The sequence below is a fragment of the Elephas maximus genome, chromosome 11 (genome assembly GCF_024166365.1).
Source record: "Elephas maximus indicus isolate mEleMax1 chromosome 11, mEleMax1 primary haplotype, whole genome shotgun sequence".
NCBI classification, from domain to species: domain Eukaryota; kingdom Metazoa; phylum Chordata; class Mammalia; order Proboscidea; family Elephantidae; genus Elephas; species Elephas maximus.
The window spans coordinates 78,187,817-78,214,020 of NC_064829.1; the positions used below are offsets into that span (position 1 = coordinate 78,187,817).

General features: G+C 38.1%; 1 protein-coding gene across 3 annotated transcripts in view; it reads left to right on the forward strand.

The window, feature by feature from the left end:
• The window catches only part of SOCS6 (suppressor of cytokine signaling 6), a 36,015-nt gene extending 14,341 nt beyond the window's left edge, over positions 1-21,674 (forward strand). For all 3 annotated transcript variants that reach the window (XM_049901119.1, XM_049901121.1, XM_049901120.1), the window contains exon 2: positions 17,206-21,674. In XM_049901119.1, the coding sequence (XP_049757076.1) occupies positions 17,331-18,938 (1,608 nt within the window). In that variant the 5' untranslated portion in view covers positions 17,206-17,330 and the 3' untranslated portion in view covers positions 18,939-21,674. The remainder of the gene's footprint in view (positions 1-17,205) is intronic.
• The last annotated feature ends 4,530 nt before the right edge of the window (positions 21,675-26,204 follow it).

Genomic DNA, 26,204 nt, shown 5'->3' on the forward strand with positions numbered 1-26,204 from the left:
CTGACATTCACTCACTCACCCAATCAAGTTGTTCTCTCTCTTTCTACACACACACACACACACACACACACACCCTAATACAAAAGTTTTAATACCAGATTTTGCAAAAAATTATTTTGTAGGGGTGGTGAGGAGAAGGAGGAGGTTGTCTAAGCTCTAATAAAGCAAAAATGAAAATTTTATCGATTTATTTTTTGGCTGGAAATCAAAGTATAGTTGGAAGCAAGAAAAGACCTTGCATTTTGTATTAACGTGATGGATTAGTTCAGCTATACCCTTGAAGAAATAATTTAACAAGCTCACAGATTTCATTCTTATAAAAACATTGCATGTTCATTATAGAATATCTTGAAAATAATATTTACAAAGAATTCTGAGATCCAGTTAACATTTCTGCTGTATTCTTTTTGGTCTGTTTTTCCTCCCTATTCTTTGTACATAATTGAGACCACACTTTACATATAATTTTGTTTCCTGTGTTTTTGCACTTAACAAATGAACAATATGACCTTTTCGCCCATGTTATTTATAACTATATAAATATCAATTTTCGTGGCTCCCTAAAGGTCCATTGTGTAGATGTGCCAGAAATTTGTTTACTGTTCTCATACTGTTGGACATAAGGTGGTTTCTGATTTTTTCAATTTGTTTTTTATTGTAAATAATGATGTAAGGAACATCAGTATACTTTGGTCTCATGTTCTTTAAGGTGTATAAAAATAGCATTGGATCAAAGAGTGAACATTTTAAGTCTTGCGTTTCGCCAAATTGTTTTAGAACTACATGAAAACATTTTCGAGCATTAAATACCATTTAGAAAAATCCTTTTTGTTATTTGTCTTGTGAAAAAACATTACTATTTTAATTTGCGTTTATTTCATTCTTATGAGGGTTAGTATTTTTCTATAAATGGTGTTAAGCCAATTGGTTATCCATGTGGGAAAAGTATAAATGAATTCCTATCATGACTAGGTTTATCAAGTACCTAAACATGAAAAGCAAAACTTCAGTACTTTCAGAGGAAAATGTAGGAGAATATCTATGATTTCAGTGTGGTAAGCAGAACTCCCAGACCAAGGCAGAGTAGGAAGAAAGGCATGGTGATCTGCCAAAAAATCTGTCAGCGAAAACCCTCATAGATCACAACAGTCTGATCCTGTGCCGAGGGTCTCCATGAGTAAGGGACCACCAGTTCGAGGGCAGACAACAATAACAACAACAAGGATTTCTTGAGACCCTTCCTGAGTACAGGATTATATTTTTAAAAAGCTTTTTTCTACAACTTGTATGATTTTTTTTTTTTTTTTTTGCATATTTGATCCTTTTGGAATTTATTTTGAAGTAAATAATGTAAGAGCCCTGCTTTCTCCAAATGGTTGCCCAGCCTATTCATTATCATCTATTGAATAATCCATCTCTTTCCCTCTAGTTTAAAATGTCCTCTTAGCCAGATACTATTTTTTTGTGTGTCTTGGTCGATTTCTTGATTTTGTGTTCTGTCCTATTGCTCTGTCTGTATTTCCCCTCCAGTTCTCAGCTGTTGCAGGATGTTTCAGTATCTTGTGTGGATCATTCTCCCTCATTAGTCTTTTAGAATTTTTCTGGCTGTTTTCATTGTTTGTTTATCTACTTCAGTATCATTTTGTCACATTCCTCCCAACAGCTTTATTGATGTTTTATTGGGATCTTGAGTCAATAGTTTGCCATGATTAAATTGTTTTATCTAAGAACCAGATGTGTCTTTGTATTAATTCAAATCTATTATGATCCTCTGAAGAATTTAAAGTTTTTCATGTAGTTCTGGACATATATAATTTTATGTTTTTTGAAGCTATTATAAATAGCCCTGGTGATGCAGTGGTTAAGCGCTTGGCTGCTAATGGAAAGGTTGGTGGATTGACCCACCGGTGGCTCCGCAGGAGAAAGATGTGTCAGTCAGCTCCTTTAAAGATTTACAGCCTTGGTCATGGTAGCTCCGTAGACACATCCAAACTCCCTGAGGGACCAAATTGCTGGGCTGAGGGCTGTGGGGACCATGATCTCGGGGAATATCTAGCTCAATTGACATAACATAGTTTATAAAGAATATGTTCTACATTCTGCTTTGGTGAGTAGCGTTTGGGGTCTTAAAAGCCTGTGAGGGGCTATCTAGGCTACTCCCCTGGTCTCATCCCTTCAGGAGCAAGGAAGAATGACGAAAACTAAAAGATACGAGGGAAATACTAGTTCATAGGACTAATGGACTACATCAGACTGAGTCCATTACAAAGAGATGGTGCCTGGCTACCAATACCGACTGCTTTGACAGGGATCACAATAGAGGGTCCTGGACAGAGCTGGAGAAAAACAGAACAAAATTCTAACTCAAAAAGAAAGACCAGACTTCTTGGCCTGACAGGAAACTGGAGAAACCCTGTGAGTATGGCCCCCGACACCCTTTCAGCTCAGTAATGAGGTCACTCCTGAGGTTCACCCTCCAGCCAAAGATTGAACAGGCCCATGGAACAAAACAAGACTAAAGGGGCGTACCAGCCCTGGGGCAGGGACTGGAGGGCAGGAGGGAACAGAAAAGCTAGTAATGGGGAACCCAGGGTTGTGAAGGGAGGGAGGGTGTTGACATGTCATAGGGCTGTTAACTGATGTCATAGAACAATGTATGTACTAACTGTTTGATGAGAAACTAGTTCTGTAAACCTTCATCTAAAGTACAATAAAGAAAAAAATATTTGGATACATAATGCTACAACCAATAAATACAATAATTGATTCTATCCCTCAAAAAAAAAAAATTACAGCCTTGGAAACCCTATGGGGGAGTTCTGCTCTATCTTATGGGGCCACTATGAGTTGGAATCGACAAGATGGCAATTGGTCGGTTTTAGTTTGGTTTTAGACTTATAGAGTGAAACCTGTGAGAGGCTGAACTTAACGGAACTGCCTTGTTTTTCTGAGTCTTGCAAGTTTTCTGCCTTTGACAGGGTACAGGCTTAAACATCACTTTTCTATCACTCGTTTTAGTGGAAACTATTTGACTTTTCCATCTCTGACAGGTTTCCTCCTTACACAGGTTCCAGCTTTTGCAGGTTTGACTGTATTTCTTTTCTAGCTTTTTTAAAAATGTAGAATACTAGTGATTTTTATGTGTGAATTTTGTAATTGGTCACTTTACTGAGTTCTTTTTTTTCCCTAATATATATTTTATAGTAAAGCTATGCATTTCATCTGAATTTTAAGTTAATTTTTAGAGAGTTTGTCAGAGTACTCATGTATTTCAACTTCTCATGAATTTGTGATTAGTCTAATTTTTTATATTTCCTTTTTCCTTTTTTTCTTAATTATGCTAGCCATTTGCTTTCCTATTAAGTTTTCTGTTTATCCAAAGGTTCAACTCTTGTCATGTTTAATACTACTGCTTTTTCTTTTCTAATTCATTAATTTGTGCTTTTATCTTTATTCTGTTTTTCCTTGCTTTTGTGGTTTCCCTAACTTTCTAAATAGAATGCATATTTTGTTTCTTTTAATTCTTTACTGTTTAGTTTTGTAAATGTTTAAAGCTTTGAATTTTTCTTTGAGCCTTTCTTAAAAGGGAAATGTATTCTAATTCTTTTAGGGTATAGAATCCCATTTAGTCAATAGATGAAATAGCTATATAATCTAGATCTTCTGTAGTTTTCTTTTGTTTCTTACATTTTCTTGTCCTGAAAGAGACATTTTAATGCTGTTCTTTGTGTGCAAAAATTTTTGGCAGTTTTTATTGTGATTATGCCTTTTGTAATGTGCCCCTTTTTATTTTGTTCAGCCAATTTTTCTTTAATGTAATCCTGCCTCATATTATCCCTGTTACTCTAGCCATTTTGTTGTTAGCATATACCTTTTCCCATTCTTTTCTGTTAAAGCATGTTTTTCCTAAACAGTGAAGATTAGTAGTTATCAGTTAATTGAAAAAACTGCCCTAAAGCAGGGATTCATGTACTTTAAACATTTTATTTTAAAATGAATAAATATGCACTCTTTCATTTCCACTGTAGGACCAAGGTTTTATCTTTAAATATCCATTGACTGAACTCAGCATCCCTGTGAATTATGTAATCTGTATCCTTACATATATCGTATAGGATTTCCAGTTTGGTGCTTCTTTTAAGTAGAGTTAGAAGTTAATTACATTTGCAGACCATTCTTTGTACAAAGTCTTCTAGGTTTTTTGGTAATGTTGCCCCAGTCTTTTAGAGTGTGGTTTTGCATGTACTTAATTGCACAGAAAAAATTTTAGCAACCTGTATTTTTTCAGTCTTTACACACTAGCTCTGTTTTTGTAGGAGTAACTTTTTGTTTTGATAAGTCTTTTTTTCTTAATATGGATAATGTTTTATTGTCTTTTCAGTGAAGGTTTACACAGTTGTTTCGGTTCCCATTTAACGATTTGTACACAAGTTGTTTAGTGACATTGGTTACATTCTTTACAATGAATTAACATTATCATTATTTCTGTTTTGTGTCTTCTGTTTGAAGAAATAACTTAAAAAATGCTTATTTTATTAATTTGCACGTTTAAATTGTGTAGTGGATTTAAATTGAACAAGACTTGGATGAGCGTCAGGTGTATCTGGGAGCTAGTCTGGATACTGGGGACATAACAGTGACCAAGACGTAGAAGGTGCTGATCGCAGTAGAGTGTAGCTGTACAGTTCAGCGGATACCAAAAAACCAAACGCAGTGCCGTCAAATCGATTCCGACAGTTCAGCTAATAGAACATGAAAATCCAGATCTAAAAATGTTTTTCTTCTAACACTTGCATTTATTCCCATTTATATTTATTGGTATATCAGATATGTTGGAACCTAAACTCTATCATATTTCATGTTATATATGCTATTATCATCATTTTCTCCTCTCGTACATGGTTTGTTCTCTCCCTCCTTCCACATCTCCCTTTCTGAGAAAGCCTCAGTATCTAGTAAACCCCTTTAAAACCTGCTGCAGTTGAGTGGACTACGACTCATAGCGACCCTATAGGACAGGGTAGAACTGCCCCATAGAGGTTCTGAAATCTTTCAGAAGCAGACTGCCACATCGTTTTCTGGAGTGGCTGATGGGTTCGAACTGCCGACCTTTTGGTTAGCTCTTGAGTGCTTTAACCACTGTGCTACCAGGATACCTAAGTAACGCCTTTAGTATTTAGTATGACAAGTAGTATACTCAAAAATTCAGAACATTGGAGTAGAACCAAGGAAAGCATCAAGAATTGGAACGAAGACATACTCAGAAATTAAAAATACAACTTTTGGTGCAGAGAAATATTTATAACAATATAAACTCATCTTGTTACCTTTTTTTTTTTTTTTGCCTTGTTTTTTTACATAAGCGAGGTTATACAATAGTTATCCTTTTGTGATTGGCTTATTTCGGTCAGCATAATGTCTTCAAGCTCCATCCATATTGTAGCACGTATCAAGACTTCATTTCTCCTACTGGCTGAATAGTATTACATTGTGTTTATGTACCACGTTTTATTTATCCATTCACCTGTTGATGGGCATTTAGGTTTTTTTCCACCTTGTGGCTGTTACGAATAGTGCTGTAATAAGCACTGTTGTACAGGTCTCTTGAGTCTCTGCATTCAAGTCATTTGGGTAAATACCTAGGCGAGGAATTGCTGGGTTATATGGTAGTTCTAGTTCTATTTTTAGTTTTATGAGGAACTACCACATTGTTTTCCACAATGGCTATACCATTTTGGATTCCTGCCAGCAATGGGTAAGCTGTTCCAATTTCCCCACATCCTTGCCAACATTTGTTATTTTCTTCTTTTTTTTTTTTAATCTTAGCCATCGTAGTGGGAATGGAATGGTATCTCATTGTGGTTTTAATTTGCATTTCGCTGATGGCTGATGATACTGAGCATCTGTTCATGTGTTTGGTGACCATTTGAATGTCTTTGGTGAAATGTCTATTCAAGTCGTTTGCCCATTTTATGATTGAGTTGTCTTTCTGTTCTTAAGTTGTCAAAATTTTTTTTAAGTTGTCGAAATTTTATATGTACTTTAATTACTAGATTCTTGTCGGAATTTTATGGTTTTAGGTTGCACATTTAGGTCCTTAATCCATTTTGAATTTGTTTTTGTATATGATGTGAGGCATGGATCCTATTTCATCATTCTGTATGTGGAAACCCAATTTTCCAGCAGCCTTTATTTTTTTCTGTTTAAGGGTACTTTTTTTTTAAATTGTGCTTTATGTGAAAGTTTACAGCTTACTTTAATTTCTCAGACAAAAATATATGTATTGTTTTGTGACGTTAGTTGTAATCTCTATAATGTGACAGCACACTCGCCCTTTCCACCCCGGGTTTCAGGTGTTCATTCAACCAGTTCCTGTCCTTTCCTGCGTTCTCATCCTGCCTCTGGGCAGGAGCTGCCCATTTGGTCTCGTGTATCTTACTGAACTAAGACACACACTTTTCACCAGTATTATTTTGTGTTTTATAGCCCAGTCTTATCTTTGTCTGAAGAGTGTGCTTCGGGAATGGTTTTAGTTCTGGGTTACAGAGTGTCTGGGGCCATGGCTTTGGAGGTTTCTCCAGTCTTAGTCAGACCATTAAGTCTGTACGTTAATTTGAGTTCTGCTTAGCACTTTTCTCTCGCTCTGTCAGGGACTCTGTTGTGTTTCCTGTCAGGGCGGTCATTGGTGGTAGCAGAGCACCATCTCGTTCTTCTGGTCTCAGTTTTATGTGGCCCTTTTGTCTACTGGGCTAATACTTTCCTTGTGTCTTTGCCAGCACCATTTATTGAAGAGTCTTCTTTCTCCATCTAGTGGACTTAGCACCCTTGTTAAAAATCAGTTGACCGTAGATGTGTGGGTTTATTTCTTGACTCTCAACTCTATTCCATTGGTCTGTGTGTCTGTTATGCTAATACCAGGCTGCTTTGATTATTGTAGCTGTATAGTATGTTTTAAAATCAGCAAGTGTGAGGCCTGCTACTTTGTTTTTCTCTTTCAACACTGTTTTAACTATTTGGGACCTCTTGCCATTTCGTAGAGCGTTGTTAAGAACTCGACTGCTTACCAAAGGGTTGGCAGATGAAATCCATCATCGCTCCTTGGAAACCCTATGGGGCAGTTCTGCTCTGTCCTATAGGGTCGCCATTAGTTGGAATCAACTCAATGGCAGTGGGTTTGGTTTTTGTTTTGCCATTCCATATAAAGTTGAGGATTTGTTTTCTATTTCTCCTAGGAAGGCTGTTGCAGTTTTGATCGGGATTGCATTGAATCTATAGATTGCTTTCTGTAGTACTGACATCTTAACAACATTAAGCCTTCATCTTGCTAACTTTTTATGTGGCTGCTTTACATTACATTAAAAGTCTTTCTCTTTGTTCTTTTAAACTGCTTTCATGGATAATATAAGTCAGTGGTCTCCGACTGTGCTCTGTGGATCCTTTCAGGGAATCTACAAGGTCAAAACTTTTTATGATAATGCTAGAACATTATTTGCCATTTTCACTGTGTTGACATTTTCACTGAAGGTGCAAAAGCAGTGGTGAATAAAATTGCTGGTGCCCTAACACAAATCAAAACGACACCAAGCTGTGCTAATAGTCACGTGCTCTTTACCACCAAGCACTTGTAGTAAAAGAGAATCTGCCAGTTATGCTTAAGAACTTGATGATTAGCAGTGAAAAGTACTAATTTTATTAAATCTTGACCATGAATACACATCTTTTTAAATATCTTTAAGATGAAATGGAAGTATGTAGAAAGCACTTGCTACTGCACACTAAAGTAAGATGGATGTCTTAATGGGACATTGAGTTGCTAGATGAGCTACTTTTTTTTTCATAAAATAATCACTTTTACTAGAAAGAACAACAGGGACAAACTACGGTTATTCAGCTTGGATTTTTGGTAGATGTTTTCTCATAAATGAGTAAAGTAACCTGTTACTTTAATGAAGAAAACTAACAGTCTTGTTGCCAATGATAAAATTCAGGCTTTCAAACAAAAATTAGACTTGTGGAAAACTAGTATCCACATTGTAACCTTAACTGTTTCCCAATGCTTAAAGACTTCTGATGAGATCAGTGCATATTAGCAAATGTGATTTTTTGATGTTGTATAATGAAATAACTAATATATGGTGTTACAGGAAATCCTGGTGGCACAGTGCTTAAGTGCTATGGCTGCTAACCAAAGGGTCGGCAGTTCGAATCCGCCAGGCGCTCCTTGGAAACTCTGTGGGGCAGTTCTCCTCTGTCCTGTAGTGTCACCATGAGTTGGAATCGACTTGACGGCACTGGGTTTGGTTTTGTTTTTTTATGATGTTACAGAATCATGCATGAGGAAAAGACTCATTCAATATGCAAAATAGACCACTGGATTGGAATGTAATAGAGTTAAAAAAAATGTCTTGGTGTGGTTTCAGATTCCACAGTGCAGCTGACCTTTGAGAAACTACCACTCCTTGAGTTTCAGTGTAGTATCAAAGGAGAATATCCACAGTTGCATAAAACAGTTCTCCTTTTTCCAGCTATGTAAGTGTAGGAGGCTGGATTTTCTTCATGTACTTCACTTAAAACAACATATAGTAACAGATTAAACGCAAAAGCAGATGTGAAAGCCCAGCTATTTTCTCTTTAAGTCAGTCAGAAAAGAGATTTATGTTCATGTAAAATGATACTTTTCTCATTGAATTTTTATTGTTTTGGAAAATACAGCTATTTTTCATTAAAATGTTATTTATGGTAATGTATAATAAGTTTATTATCATTATCTTAAAATAAGTTAATAACTAGATATTTTTAAATTTTCTGTTTTAATTTCCAATAGAGTAAATTTCAGTAGATACGACCCACATAGGAAAACTTTTTGGGGTCTTCAGTAATTTTTAAGAGGGTGACGGGGTCCTGTGACTAAAAGGTTCGAAAACTACTGGTTTAAGTAGTAGTAACTACAGGCAAGGCAGCTTGGTATAGAGACAGACTGTGAGCTTTGGAGTCAGCAGCCTGGTTCTCTGGATCTGCTACTTTTCCTAGTGGCAAATTATTTTAACTTCTTAGGAAAAATTTAATCTGTCCGAAACTAATTTTCTTCATTTGTAAAATAGAAATAATAAAGCTGCTTTGTTAATTGGAGGTTAAGTAGTTGTTTGATATTGTCTCTCTAATTTTTTCATTAGGTATTATAATGACTGACAGGAGCGACTGCCTCAAATCATTCCTTAAAAAAGAGTTTGTGAAATTATTTGAAGTTGTCATGTTCTGTCCAGATGGATGAAGTATTCACGTCTAAAACCTTTTCCTCTGAGCCTTTATATGCATTTTCAAGGATATGTGTAAACTTAAAATTTTACCATTAGAAAAGCAGTAAAACCAATCCAGAACATTTACTTAAGCATGAGACAGATGGCAGTCCTATAAAAAGATGGCATGTATTTCTGGAAGTGCAAACAGAAAAACATACTCTTAAAGATTTGAGAGTAATCTTTGCCCAGAAATGAAGGGAAGACATAAAAGACCATATGGCCTAATGGAACTTTTTATAGTTTCTAATGTCTAGGATTGAATTTTATTTCGTTATACAGTGAAACCTGTAAGAGCTGGAACTCGACAAGACTGCCTTGTTGTTCTGGGTCCCCCAAGTTTTCTGCCTTTGACAGAGTGGGGTCTTACTGCTTTTCTGTAGCACTCCATTAGTGGAACGTATTGGAGTTTTCTTTCTCTGACAGGTTTCCGCCTTATACAGGTTCTAGCTTTCACAGGTTACACTGTGTTGGTGTTGAATTCGATGTAGATTGGTAGTTGAAAAAAGGAGTAATTATCAAGTAGATAGTTGCTGGATTTCCTGGGAGGTGCAAGCAGTTAACGTGCTTGCCGCTGACTGAAAGGTTAGAGGTTTGAGTCCACCAAAGGCACTTCAGGAGAAAGTCATGGTGACGTGCTTCCGAAAAACCAGCTGTTGAAAACCCTGTGGAGCACGGTTCTACTCTGACACACGTGAAGTCACCACGAGTCAGAGTCGCGTACCAAGTGCTTTTACTGTGGTTGTAAATCTCTTGCTTTTTGTGGTGTGTGCGTGTGATAGAAATAGAACCATTTGAATGGTGATTTTAATGGAATTGCTTGATTTAAATGTGAATACTTATCCCCTGAGACTCAGTTACTGATTCTGCCATAAGGGCAGTTACAGACATCAGCATCAAATGTCCATGTTACTGTGGCATAGTTTGGTCTTAAGCACTACCCTAAACGTTTTCTTGTACAAAACACTGAAGGAGTGCTCATATTCTCCAGGCTGGCCCCAGGTAAGACTGTAAATTAGTCTCCTTTGGTTTTGGCCCTTTCCATCCTTGTATCATTTTACTGTTTTTCTCTTTGCATTCATTAGCCTATCATTGAGGAGCAAATGTTCTCATTCATCTTGGTTAAGTGTTCACTCAACAAATATTTATCGAGTGCTTTCATTGGGCCAGGTACTGGCTAAGTGCTGGGAACAAAACGTTGAGGGGGAAAAGAAAAATCAGTGTGATCTTTGCTTTCATAGAGTGTGTAGTCTGCTAGGGTGATAGACATTAATCAAATAATTATACAAACAAATGTAAGCATATGTCTGAGATACAAGTTCTAGGCAGGAGAGTTATATGATATTTTAAGATCCCGTTATGGGGATTTCATCTAGTCAGGAAGGGCAGGGAATGGTTCCCTGAGGAGTAGACAAATGAGCTGGGATTTGAAGAACTAATCTAAGGGGAATGCATAGAGTATTTCAAATCAAAAGGACAGTGTGTTAAAAAAAGTTCCGTGTTGGGCGGGAGTGGGTGAGTATGAACACTTTCAGTATGACTGGAGCAGAAATCACCGATTGAGAAATGGCCAGACAGTATAGGTGTGGGACCTTAGAGGCCACGTTAGGAATTTTGTAACTTTATCCTAAGTAAAGGTAAATTATTACTGAAGGAAGAGCATGAGGGTGTAGAAAGGTAGGGTATCTGGTTGCCATACGTGATTAGAGGTACATGTCTAAAATTCACGTACTGAAATAATACCTGAACACTTCCTGTGCCTTTGTAACAGTCGTAGACACTTGGGAGACATCAGTGAATTAAACAGTATAAGAATCCCTGCTTTGTAAACCTTACCTTCTTTAACGTAAAGAGGGAGAGAAGGACAAAGAGCATAGTAAATCATAAAATGCTAGAAAAAACAGTACAGTAGGGTAAGAGGGATTAAAAGTTGAAAGTGTGTGTTGCAATTTAAAATAGCATGGTCAGAGTAGGCCTCATGATGAGGGTGACAATTGATCAAAGACTTGGAGGAAGTGAGGAAATCAGCTGAGTGAAAATTTGTAGCCAGCAGTAAGTCCCCAAGGTGCCACTGGGCATAGGAAGAGTAGTGCAAGAATAGGACCGAGAGGAACAGGAAAGACGGATCACAACATGCACAGGGCCCTGTAGGCCTTTGTATTAGGGTCTAAGAGACAGCTGTAAAGGCTTTTGTTTGCTAAATGAGATGGAAAGCCATTTAAGAGATGTATTCTTCTTGCAGTTTGGGGATGTGCTAGAGAAAGGCCGAAGTGTGTGTGGGCACAGCATTGGACTGTTGCCTTCTTACAGGTAGAATGGCCCTGCAGCGTAGCCTCTTAACTCAAGACCTCCTTTCCATGTGGCTACATGCTCTAGTAGGAATCGACTCGATGGCAACTAGCAATTAAAACAACAACATGCTCTAGATGACTTGGTATTCTGTCCTTACCTTTCAGAATTTACCTGTTTACGGTTCTCTAAAGACTGAGACTTATAATCTACACACACACGCACACGCACACACACTCACACATTAGGAAGAGGACATTAGCAGGAGCGGGAGTAACATTAGCCAGGCACAGAGGTAGGAAAACAAAATTGCTTTCATAATTAAGATCAAAACTGAACTACTGACATTTTACGTCACCTTTGGAAAGTTAACTGGGCCTGACGCTGTAAATCAAGTTCTCTGTAGATTTATGTGCTTCGGTTTGAGAAACATTGAGGTAACACTCCAGATAGACCATATATAGGCCAGTATGAATATTGAGCCACATATCTAGTTTATCAAGAATTTGCTTGTTTTGAATTATTATTGTCAACTGTACTTTTTTTTTTGCAATATCCCTCTTATTGGAACTACAAGTATTGTTTTATATTCACGTCCTTTAGTTTTATGGCTACTGGTTATTAAGCCTTCTTACTCTCAGTGTGAATTGATGCCCCCATTTTTTTGGTGGACAAAATTAGGTTCTTTGCTAATGAGCCAGAAAATTAACACTTAACACAGGGAGGTTTTATTAGCCTTTAGATCACCATTTTCAGCCCGTTAAGACAAATAAATGCAGTTTCTACCATTATGAAGAATTGTACTCAAAACTTCTCCTCAATGAGCAGTTAATGGAGCTTTTGGTATAGTTAGGTGGTCATGTTTTTCTTGGCTTCACAAAAGAAATTAACAGACGAGGTCTTGGACCCCATTCTCACTTTGTCATGTCTTTTGAGCCAAAGCATTGTTTATGCTTTTTGTGCCTTGTTTAAGAAATCCATTTCTATCTCAAAGGCATAAAGATATTCTGTATTTTGTTCTAACAAAACTTTGCTTTTCATACTTAGATCTTTACCTTTAATCTATTTTTGCTGATAGTGTGAGGTATGATCTAGTTTCATTCTTTCTTCCACGTATATAACCCGTTGTCTCAGCACTATCTATTACATGGTGCACTTTGCCTATGGGTTTGCCTGCTGCCATGTGCTAGGTTTCCATATACGCATGAGTAAGCTTCTGTGTGTGGTAGGGTGTCTTTATTTACAAATATTTCTATAAATATTTCCATGTTATATACACTTCTAATATAAAGTTATATTAGTTTGGAATATCATTTAGTAGTGGTAGAATTTGTAGCTAACAACTTTCAAACATTTTGAATACTTAGTACTATTATGAAGGAATATGAGCATGTAATGTACAGATTTTCATGAAGAGGAAATAAAATATCATGACTGGTTTAAACAGGATGTTTTGTTTAGAAGCATTATTACTATAACCAACTAATGTAATTTATGAGACCAATTTTTTTTTCCTCTGAAATGACTTCCAGAAAGTCTTTACTGAATTGAAATCCTATTGTTTCAATAATGGAACAGTGTACAAAAAAAGTTTGGGAAATTGCAAAAAAGGAGGAATAACAATAATAATAACAGTAGTAATAGTACTAGTATGATGATGGAAATATGCTTTAATCTTCAAAATAGGTATAAACTATTTTAGCTATGCCTAGTTGTTCTGGGTACAGCATAGGAATGAACTTTATTCAACCTGTGAGCATTCAGCTCCTCTCTCCTCGGGTTGGTGCTAGGGACTTGGAATGTGAAGGCGAATGACCCTATTCTCAAGAAACTCAGGAGTTGTTGTTAGGTGCCTGGAGTCGGCTCTGACTCATAGCGACTCCATGTGTAACAGAATGAAATGGTGCCCAGTCCTGTGCCATCCTCACAGCAGTAGGTATCTTTGAGCTCATTGTTGCAGCCACCGTGTCAATCAGTCTCGTTAAGGGTATTCCTCTTTTTCCTTGCCCTCTACCTTATCAAGCATAATGTCCTTCTCCAGGAACTCATCCCTCCTGATAACGTGTCTAAAGTAAGCAAGACAAAGTCTCACCATCCTTGCTTCTAAGGAGCATTCTGGTTGTACTTCTTCCAAGACAGATTTGTTCATTCTTCTGGCAGTCCATGGTATATTCAGTATTCTTCTCCAACACTGTAATTGAAATTCATCATTCTTTCGTCTTTTTCATTGTCCAGCTTTCACATGCATATGAGGCAGTTGAAAATATCATGGCTCAGGTCGATCAGGGGTACCTTAGTCCTCAAGGTGACATCTTTGCTTTTCAACACTTTAAAGTGGTCTTTTGCAGCTGATTTGCCCAATACAATGCATCATTTGATTTCTTGACTGCCGCTTCCGTGGGTGTTGATTATGGATCCATCTAAAATGAAATCCTTGACAACTTTAGTCTTTTCTCCATTTATCGTGATATTGCTTATTAGTCCAGTTGTGAAGATTTTGTTTTATTTATGTTGAGGTGTAATCCATACTGAAGGCTGTACTCTTTGATCTTGATCAGTAAGTGCTTCAAGTCCTCTTTGCTTTCAGCAATCAAGGTTGTGTCATCTGCATAACGCAGGTTATTGATGAGTCTTTCTCTGATCCTTATGCCACATTCTTCAGGTAGACCAGCTTCTTGGTTTATGTGCTCAGCACACGGATTGAGTAAGTATGGTGAAAGGCTACAAACCTGGCACACACCTTTTCCTATTTTAAACCGCACAGTATCCCTTTGTTCTGTTCAAATGTCTGCCTCTTATTCTGTGTACAGGTTTCACATGAGCACAATTAGGTGTTCTGAAATTCCCATTTTTCTCAATGTTGTCCGTCATTTGTTATGATCCACAAAGTTGAATGTCTTTGTGTAGTCGATAAAACACAGGTAAACATCTTTCTGGTATTCTGTTTTTAGCTGAGATACATCTGATAACAGCAGTGATATCCCTCGTTCTATAACCTCTTCTGAATATGGTTTGAATTTCCGGCAGTTCTTGTTGATGTACTGCTGCAGCCGTTTTTAAGTTATCTTCAGGAGAATTTTGCTTACATGTGATATTAATGATATTGTTTGATAATTTCCTCCTTCTGTTGGATCACCTTTCTTTGGAATGTGTGCAGATATGGTTCTCTTCCAGTCATTTGGCCAGTAGCTGTCTTCGCGTTTCTTAGCATAGATGAGTGAACGCTTCCAGCATTGCATCCGTTTGTTGAAACATCTCATTTGGTATTCCGTCGATTCCTGGAGCTTTGTTTTTCACCAGTGCCTTCAGTGCAGCTTGGACTTCTTCCTTCAGTACGATCCATTCTTGATCATATGCTGCCTCCTGAAATGGTTGAATGTTGTCTAGTTCTTTTTTGTACAGTGACTCTGTGTATCCCTTCCATCTTCTTTTGATGCTTCCTGTGTCGTTAAATATTTTCCCCATAGAATCCTTCATTGTTGCAACTTGAGGCTTGAATTTCTTCTTCAGTTCTTTTAGCTTGAGAGATGCTGAGCATGTTCTTTGCTTTTGTTTTTCTGTCTCCAGCTCTTTGCACGTGTCATTATAATAATATTTTACTTTGTCTTCTTGAGCCGCCCTTTGAAATCTTCTGTTCAGTTCTTTTACATCATCATTTCTTCCTTTTGCTTTAGCTGCTCGGTGTTTGACAGCAAGTTTCAGACTCCTATGACATCCATTCTGGTCTTTTCTTTCTTTCCTGTTTTTTTAATGACCTTTTGCTTTCTTCATGTATATTTTCCTTGATGTCATCTCACAACTAATCTGGTCTTCAGTTATTATTGTTCAGTGCATCAAATCTATTCTTGAGATGGTCTCTAAATTCAGGTGGGATATATACTCAAGGCCATACTTTGGCTCTCATGGACTTGTTTTAATTGTCTTCAGCTCCATCTTAAACTTGCATATAAGCAATTGATGCTCTGTTCCGCAGTCAACCCCTGGCCTTGTTTTGACTGATGATACTGAGTTTCACCATTGTCTTTTTCCACAGATTTAGTCGATTTGATTCCTGTGTATTTTACCTGGCGAGGTCCCCATGTATAATTGTTGTTTATGTTGTCGGATAGAGGTATTTCCGATGAATAAGTCGTTGGTCTTCTATCATGCAATCTCTTGCGTCATTTCTGTCATCAAGGCCATGTTTTCCAAGTACTGATCCTTATTTGTTTCCAACTCTCACATTCCAATGACCAGTAATTATTGATATATCTTGATTGCATGTTTGATCAATTTCAGACTGCGGAAGTTGGTAAAAGTCTTCAGTTTTTTCATCTTTGGCATTAGTAGATGGTATGTAAATTTGAGTAATAGTTGTATTAACTGTTCTTCCTTGTGGGCATATGGACATTACCCTATCACTGACAGCTTTGTGCTTCAGGGTAGATCTTGAAAATGTTCGTTTTCAAGAAGAATGTGATGCTATTCATCTTCAGTGTTGTTCCTGGCATGGTAGACCATATGATTATCTGATTCAAAATGGTTAATACCAATCCATTTCAGCTAGCTAATGCCTAGGATGTAGATCTTTAAACGTTCCATTTCATTTTTGACACTTTCCAATTTTCCTAGATTCATACTTCGTATGTTCCACGTTCCAGTTACTAATGGATGTTTACAGCTATTTCTCTCATTTTGAGTCATGCCACATTAGCAAATGAAGGTCCCAGAAACTTTATTCCATTCATGTCATTAAGGTTGACTCTACTTTTAGGAAGTAGCTCTCCCCCCTTGTATTTTGAGTGCTTTCCAACCTGAGTGGCTCATCTTCTGGCAGTATATCAGGCAGTGTTCTGCTGCTATCCATAAGGTTCTCAGTGGCTAATCTTTTTCAGAAGTAAATTGCTATGTCCTTCTTCCTGGTCTGTCTTAGTCTGGAAGCTCTGCTGAAACCTGTCCACCATGGGTGACACTGCTGGCATGTGAAATATGAATGGTGTAGCTTTCTAGCATTGCAGCTACGTGCAAGCCACCACAGTAATACAAGCTGGTAGACAAGTGGTGGAACTCAAGAGCAGAGACGGAAATTGTCTAGGCTTTCTCCAGATAACTCATCAGATTACGGAGCTCTTTTTTATTTGTTTTTACGGATGTTTAAATATTTTAAAATATGTTTACGTTGTTGAGGAGTGACTATGCTTGTGATTCTACCAGATCTACCTGTGTCTGCATGCTCTTCTATGTGAGTGTTTCACTATTTGTTGGGACGTAGACTGGTGAATGGGCAGAAGAGAAGCATATGAATCTGTGCTGACCATGGGCATGGGCCTGTATAGGATGGAGTTAGGAAAGACGTGGACGCAGACCCTTATATTGAGGATAAAACAAAAATCGAGGTGCGAAAAGACAGCACCAGGAATTGTTCTTTAGGCACTATCAAGTATTTATTGAATGCCAGCGATATATTAGGCAGTGATCTGCTGGATGACAGTAGAAAAAAAGTCCCCTTTCCTCACAAAGCTTATAGTCTTAAGAAAACTCTCAGGTGTCATTGTTCAGAAGCTAAAAGATTAAGACTGTGAGTAAAGTAAAACTTCTGTGGAAATATTTTTTAATGTGATTTTTTTTTTTTCCCCTTCAGAAAATGGCCCCAGAGGTTAAATGAAGCTGGAAAAATACATAGATGCAGCATTGCAGCCTCTTCAGATGTTCGGGGACAATATCCCAGAGAGAAATTGATCCCCCTGCATTAGGTGACCAGTCATAATGAAGAAAATTAGTCTTAAAACCTTCCGGAAATCTTTTAACTTGAATAAAAGTAAAGAAGAAACTGATTTCATGGTAGTACAACAACCTTCACTTGCCAGTGATTTTGGGAAAGATGATTCCTTATTTGGTAGCTGCTACGGTAAAGATATGGCCAGCTGTGACATCAATAGTGAAGATGAAAAAAGTGGAAAAACTAGATCGAAAAGTGAAAGCCTCATGGGTACGCTAAAAAGGCGGCTTTCTGCAAAACAGAAGCAGAGAGGCAAGGGTGGTGCGCCTTCCGGGAGCTCGGTCGATGAGGACACCTTCTCTTCCTCCTCAGCCCCAATCGTGTTCAAAGACGTGAGGGCCCAAAGGCCCATACGGTCGACCTCGCTCCGCAGTCACCACTACAGCCCGACCCCCTGGCCTCTGCGGCCCACGAACTCCGAGGAGACGTGCATCAAGATGGAGGTGAGGGTCAAAGCCCTGGTCCACTCCTCCAATCCCACCCCAGCCTTGAACGGGGTCCGGAAGGATTTCCATGACTTGCAGCCTGAAACTGTGTGCCAAGAGCAGACCAGCTCCCTGAAGAGCGCAGACTCTCAGAACGGGGACCTGCATCTTCACCTTGACGACCATGTGCCTGTAGTTATTGGACTCGTGCCTCAGGACTACATCCAGTACACTGTGCCTTTAGATGAGGGGATGTATCCCCTGGAAGGGTCGCGGAGCTACTGTGTGGACAGCTCTTCCCCCATGGAAGTCTCTGCAGTCCCTCCTCCAGGGGGAGGGGGCTCTTTCCCTGAAGAGGAGAGTCAGGTAGACCAGGACCTGGGCGCAGCCCCCGACGTCTTTGCGGACCAGCAGGTGAACGGCTTGTTGATTGGCACCACGGGAGTCCTGTTGCAGAGCCCCAGAGCAAGGCACGAGGATGTCCCTCCACTCTCACCGTTGCTACCTCCAATGCAGAATCATCAAATCCAAAGGAACTTCAGCGGAATCCCTGGCACAGATGCCCATGTGTCTGAAAGTGTGCGCTGTCATTTGAATTTTGATCCCAACTCTGCTCCCGGGGTGGCAAGAGTCTATGACTCAGTGCAGAGTAGTGGTCCTATGGTGGTGACAAGCCTGACTGAGGAGCTGAAAAAACTTGCGAAACAAGGATGGTACTGGGGACCCATTACTCGCTGGGAAGCAGAAGGGAAGCTAGCCAACGTGCCGGATGGCTCTTTTCTCGTCCGGGACAGTTCTGACGACCGTTACCTTTTAAGCTTGAGCTTCCGCTCCCATGGCAAAACACTTCACACTAGGATTGAGCACTCGAATGGTAGGTTTAGCTTCTACGAGCAGCCCGATGTGGAAGGACACACGTCGATAGTTGATCTCATTGAACATTCAATCAGGGACTCTGAAAACGGAGCTTTTTGTTATTCGCGGTCTCGGTTGCCCGGCTCTGCGACCTACCCGGTCAGGCTGACCAATCCGGTGTCGCGGTTCATGCAGGTGCGCTCCCTGCAGTACCTGTGCCGTTTCGTGATACGGCAGTACACCAGGATAGACCTGATCCAGAAACTGCCTTTGCCAAACAAAATGAAGGACTATCTACAAGAGAAGCACTACTGAAAGATTGAGGACCCTGCATATTGCACTTTGGGAACAAGGGAAAGATTGAAATACGGTTTACAAACTTTGATTGCTATCAAAATCTTTTGCTGCCGTAATTATTTCAGTTTTCTGTGTAGAAGAGTCATCAACATGTCTAGGTGTGGGGAAGTATCGGCAAGGTATCTTGGGTTTATTTTTGTTCTTTCAAAAGGGAAGTCTGGAGGTTTTAGAAGTGTGAATTATCTTTCCTCAATGTGCAGAATAATCACAATGTGAATGATCAGATTCTCCTTAATCCCCGCTCCAAGTCCTTTGCTGCTATCCACTGTGATTTTTATGCATTAAAAGCACATTTCATGTGTATTCAACCCTAAGTAAAGTTGAATGAAAACTTACAGAAAGAAAATTGTTGTCTCTCGAAATGGCGGGTTTTCAAAAGGTAGTGTTGAAGAAGCATACCCATGTCATGAAAAACACAGGATTTACATGTACACTGAACAAGATTTTATAATCTCATACCTTAGAAAGATTTATTTAGAATTATGAATCGACATCATCTTGGATAATGGAAGGCAGAGCTACAACATGTCTTTGATAACACTCATTTCTTAATTAATTTTAAGATTGTAGTAGTTTTTTGTTGTGAAAAGTTGAACTTTTCTGTTGCTTTCATTTTTATCTTGTGGTTTGTCTATTTTAAAAAATGGCCTTACATTAAAAATTCTTAAATGTATACCACCAATTTAGAAATTGTTGCCTTTTCTTTCGTTAAACTCTGGTACAAATTGGCATAAATATAAAGCCCTGTGGAACTAGAGCTCTTATTAAAGAAATGCTAGTTGATCATAGTTTCCTGTGATAGCAGTTTTTTTGTGTGTCATCTGTACTTTCCTTTGGTAAAATATTTTATTTGTGATTTATTTAGCCTTAGTCAGCATTTTCTTGGGTAGAACTTGCTTATGCAGCTGATTTTCATTAATGAACTGGATTCTCTTGCAGCATTAAAGTTTATATAAAGTTTTCAATTCATCTGGATAAAAAGCAAGCATTGTTTTTAAGTTGGATTTATATTATTCTATTAAAATATGCTAGATTTGACCCCACCTAACCTCCCCCCCGAATAAAAAAATGACTCTAGTTGAAAGATTATGTAAATTGTTGAGCATGATGCAAGGAAAACACTAAAACCACATCAGATATAAGGAAGTCTTATTGCCTAACATAATATACTGCTATTTAAAAAGTTTTTTTTTTTCCTTTGGTTTATTTTTAATTTAGCTGAGTCTCAAGTAATTTGGGATCGGTAATTAATCATTTTCTCTGTCTGAATTGGTCGTTATGGTGGTGGTGGTGGTTATCCCAATACTTTTAGTTGAAATGGGGAGTGTTTATTCATTGCACAATACTGTCTTCTAGCATTTTGGGTTGCCCTGTACAGAAAGTGTTTCCAGTTACACAGCTTTAAAGGAAAATGATTCCATTTCAGATGAAACATGTAATTCGAGGTGTTTCTTCCTTTGTCACTTGGAGTTTTCCTATCTCTACCCCCATTTAAACACAAGGACAAGGGTCTTTGTCGTTCAAACATATCCGTGTCCCCACTGTTTTCTCTGTTTTTAGGGTCGGAATTGAGATGTCAAGAAAAGGTGTAATGCCATAACACCATGGTGGTGTGATAAATTTTGACTTAAAGGGGAAAAGGTACTTAATTTTGGTAGACTGTTGATTGTACCTTGTTATGGAGACTCCTCTTTCATTTTCTGATATGTTTTCACCTAGTAAGATGGAATATGGAGTATACTGTAATAATATAAATGTTCACTATAAGCTATTTGGATTAAGAACTATTACAGAGTTGTAAACTTGTTATCAAATTAATGCAAGACATTTAAGCTATTTTTTTTGCAAAACTATTTATTTTTAAACAATTTAAAATATATCTAGGGTGAGTTAAAAGTCCCTGTGCATCTATATTAGATGGCAGGTATTGTCAGAGAGTCACTGTGTATTAATAATAAGTGTTGGCATGGCTTCTCCACGTTTCTAGAAGCATTTACATGTACTCTTTGTGAAATCATAGTGCACAGAGGTCTTTGGGCTGCCCTGAACCCTGCTTTATCATGTGGACATAGCCTGTTCCCCATGTTTTCCTCATGATGCCATGTGTCTAACATCGAGCAATTTAGTGTCAAGATTATTCTAGTTTTCATCTAAATGTTTTTAAAATTGTATTTTGTGCATTTTTGGAGGGCAAATCTTGATACTGTTCTAATTCAGAAAGCTAATTTTTGATGTGTTTTCGTATATCCATAATATAAAAATACTTAAGCATGCCCTGTTATAATCCAATTTGAAATTGTTAGGTTCTTATAGTATATTGATAAAAAGCAAAGTATTTGCCAAGAAATTAAATTTAAAAACGAAAGAGAAGGATATTGCAATATTTTCTAGTTTTGCATAGAGGAATAGCCCTTTGGCGTAAACAGTGCACCACAGTGTGAAAGATTGGCTGTATAGGACTTTAGAACAGTCTGATTAAAAATGGAAGTGGAAAAAGAGAGTTCGTCTTCATTTTGTAATTTGGTCTACATACAATTTGATTAAAAGTTTTGAATTCTGTTGAATGGTGACTTAGATGACATATGAACGCAACCTATGATTTTAAATACGTGCTTCTGCACTCAAGGCAAGAAAAAAAAAACAGGAAAGCTGTATCAATTTCCTGTAATAAATGGATCAGAGTTTTTTTTTTTTCCAAATGTTTCATTATAAAACATGATGGAGGCCAGAAGCTATTTTCAGGCTTACTTGGGACACTATTATGCATTTTTACAAATAATAAGAAAGCTATAGAAAGTACTTGGTAAAGCTATCTCTTACTGTTTCTCTTTCTGTCTAAGGAAAACTATTCTCTTTCTATTTGGTGCAATAATCTGAAATCTTAGAAAGTCAAAAATGTTTATCACAGGAAATGATCACAGAGCTAAAAATAGTTTTAAAGGAAACCACCTACACAGAACAACCATCTTGCCCTTAAAGAAAATAATGTGCCAAAAGGCTAAATCATTGGCATACAGTAAATAAAATATAAAATATACTTGGTAGTTTCTGAGCCAGTATTAAGAAAATAGGATAAGTTAACTAAAATCTTAACTAGGTTATATGCAATGTCTCTTTAGTCCTGCAAGCCTAAATATTTTTCTTAACAATACTTTCAGAAATGCCAATGTTAAATTATAGTACATTTCACACTATGTGATGAGAGATGTTGCTTTATGATTCAAAATTTTTTTCATTTGAATCTTAATTGCTTTTCATCGAATGTGAATTCTTAATTAGAAAATGAGTTCACACTACCAGCAATAGAGAGTTTTGTTGAATACTGTAATAAGGAACAATTGCCAGTTCCATAAGTAACTTTAAAATTCTAAAATAAAGTATTGGTACTCTAGTAATTAAAAATATGATTTAATACTTTTTTAAACCTGTAAAGATTTTTTTTTTTACAAACATCCTTTTTATTAATCATAACGTGGTAGTTGCTGTTTCTGAAGTGTCCCAAACTCTACATCCAGAGATGATGAAAAATTCTTATAGAATTTTGTAATAATATACATGTTGGGTTAAAGAAGTTTTATAGTCATGTTGGAGTGCCATGAAATTAACACTTGCAATCCAGATTGCTGTAGTTTACACTTTTTCTGTATGTTTTAAATCAGGTGTGTACCATTTGTACTGAGAACACCACAGTGTGATTGATCCAAAGTCCATTGATTTTAATATGTGTTTTGGTTTGTAAACAAATTATAGTATTTCTTGCACATTTTTGGAAATTAATTGTATAAGAATTTATGTATCTGCCTCTAGATACAATGTAAATAAAAATTTCGTTCACAAAGCCTGCCTAGTAGTCTATTTAATACCCTGAAGCAGTGTTTTCCAAGGCTGTAAACCTTTATGGAAGGAGCCTGTCACATCTCTCTCCTGGGGAGTGGCTGGTGGGTTTGAATCCCACCTTTCAGTTAAAAGCTGAGTGCTTAACCACGGAGCCACCAGGGTTTTAATTAGCATAGGGTCAACTAGGTAATTTCTGGATGTCCTATGAACTAGGCTGAGATTAGAGGAAGTTGGGCAGCGACTTTTAGTAAAAAGGGGAATGGTGTCACTGCGGTTTTATCTCATGGGAGATGTCAAGTGAGGAATCGGTCACTGTTGCTAATATTCTAAAGCTTTTAACATAAAGGATAGAGTGAGTTGCTGGAACGTCTAGTAAAGAGACTAAATCAATACAGTAATGAAATCTCACTGAAAGAAAGTTAACCTGCGTTGATGCAATGTTTGGGTTGTGATATGTTTAAAGACATGTCCTCTATTCAGATCTGGTGGAAATAGAACGAGGCTGTCAAAGTCCATGTGTGTAGAGTCATTTAGAAATGTCTTCATGGATAAGAAAGAATTCTAATTCTATCCACTGCATTTAAATGTATGCCTTTCAAGTTCTTAAACATGTTGGGTTGAACATTCTCTTTGAAATTTTGTTCTATTTTTAAAAAATCTTTTTTTAATATCATAACTAATTAAGAGATGAATTTTAACCTGACTTTGTTCAGAGTAGTATATCACAAGTTTTGACATTCGTAGAATCCGAATGACTTGAAGTTTTAACCACATTTTCCAGAGCTGGTATCAATGAACCACATTGGCTTTAGTGTCCAGTCTTTGCTTACAATGGTGCTAATGAAAAACAAATTTTGAGAAGAAAATGGTCAGGCCTCATAAATTATATAAAAGACTAGATTTTACAAGCTTATAACTTGGTAAATCAAATTCTCCTTTTTTAAACAAGGCTATTGTTTCATTCTCATCGACCACTTCCTTTCAATTTTCATTGTACTTGACAATTTCTTAAGCATAGCTTCCTTCATTCGCTCCACAAGATAGAGGGATAGGGAAGTCGGCTTCCGGGCTGGGTTTCTTATAGGCTATAAGCTTGTGGCTCTGAAACCCACACTTGGGAGGGAAGGGAGCAGAGGAGAACTGGAGCCTTCTGGAAGATGAAAAGCTGCTGCTGTGGCGGCAATTGATTGAAGACACAGGCTACCTCAGAACCTCATTAGTGCAGCCTCGTGCTAACCAGAGACAAGCTGACTCCCTGCCACCTCCACCTTTAAATTCTTTAAAAAAAAACCAAAACCTCACAGGATTTACTTTGATTAACTTAGATTTTTCCTAGGCTTTCAGCAATCTGAATCAAAATACTTTAACTTGTGTTCCATATGAATTTGGCTCCTTGTGGTGGTTAGGTGCTGTCAAGTCAGGGCCGACCCATAGCGACCCTATGTACAACAGAACAAAATGTTTCCAGGTCCTGTGCCATCCTCACAATTGTTGCTGTGTTGAACTGCAACTTGAACTCTGTTGTAGTTTCCTGTGGCTGCCATAACAAAGTACCCATTGCTGTGGCCACTGTTGAGCCCATTGTTGTAGCTACTGTCAGTCCATCTCATTGAACGTCTTCCTCTTGTTTGCTGACCCTCTGCCAAGCATGGTGTCCTTCTCCAGGCTCTGATCCCTCCTGTTAACGTGTCCAAAGTAAGCAAGACGAAGTCTCGCTGTCTTCTCTTCTAAGGAGCATTCTGGCTGTACTTCTTCTGCTAAGACAAATTTGTGGTTCTGACAGTCCATAGTTTATTCAGTATTCTTCACCAACACTAATTCAAAGACACAATTCTTCCATCTTCCATATTCATTGTCCACCTTTCACATGCATATGAGGCTGTTGAAAACACTATGGTTTAGGTCAGGCACACCTTTAGTCTTCAAAGCGACATCTTTGCTTTTTTAACACTTTAAAGAGGACTTTTGCAGCAGATTTGCCCAGCGCAATACAGGGTGCTATGTGTCAGAATCGATTAGATGGCAACAGGTTTAGCTCCTTATTGTCTGTTATTTTAACCTTCAGTCTAGGTTTTTTGGTTTGTAATATTTTCTCCCATTTTGTAGGTTGTCTTTTCACTTTCTTCTGGGTCCATTTTTGTTATCAAAACATTCCCTATTTCTTGTTGGGGTCTCTGGCCCTGTTTTTTAGTGGTACTTGTAATTTTTGATTGAATACTGGCCATTGTGAATGAGACGTTTCAGAAGCTGTAGCCTGTTATTACCTTCCTCCAAAGAGGGTTTTTTTTTTTTCTTTTCCTGGAAGGCAACTGGAGTATTGGCAAATGTTGATCCTTTTGAGACTTGATTGCAGGCATCGTTAGATCTGGCCTATTGGTAAATTTTTCCCTTTACTCTTAGGGTATAGCTCTTGCTCCTGCGGTTTGGCCTCTCTGGGGTTTCAGTTAAAGCCTCCAGTGTTTACCAAGACCACTGCATCTTGAACTCTGTATTAGTTTCCTGTGCCTGCCATAACAAAGTACCACAAACTGGATGGCTTAAAACAACAGAAAATTCTGTCACAACTCTGGAGGCTTGAAGTCCAAATCAGGGTATCTGCGGACCCATGCCCTCTCTGAAGGCCGCATGCCTTTCCTTTAGTTTTGGGTATTGGCAGCAATCTTTGGCATTCTGTGGCTGCATCACTCCAATCATTCTCTGTCATCAGATGGTGTTTTCTGTGCCTCTTCTCTTACAAAAGCACCAGCCATATTGGTTTAAAGACCCACCCTACTAGAGTATGACCTTATGTTAACTAATTCCAACTGCAAAGACCCTATTTCCAAATGTAGTCACATTCTGAACTTCCAGGAAGAATATGAATCTTGGGAGGACAGTGTCGAACGCAATACAAACTCCAGCCTCTGTCTCCCCAGCACTTCACAGCTGCTAAGTCTCTGTTTGGCTGTTTAGCCTCCTAGCTGCTATTTTCTCCCAGGGTCCCTGAATCTTGACTGTACATGAAAATTTTGAATCAGGTAATGACTTGAGGGGCATTTGTAGGGAGATCTCTTTTTCTGTGATTCCCTTCTTTTAAGGATTTTGCCTTTCAAGTTCAAGATCCTTTGACTGGTCCAAAAGCTGACCTCTGTCTCCTTACTCAACAAGACTTCCATATTCAGCGTGCATTCATTTCCTCTGTGCTGCAATTGGGAAAATGTGCTGCTGAGGGAAAAAGCCAGGGTAAATGTGGAGCCTATCTCCTGGGTTTTCCTCTCTTGGGGATTGTAGCCCATCAAGTCCTGCCTGAGTTGGTTATGCTGTAGTGCCTTCTCCGTGCTTTATATATACTTGGATTTGATAGAATGGTTAATCAGATACAAGATAAGTTGGTCATGGCCAGCAGTG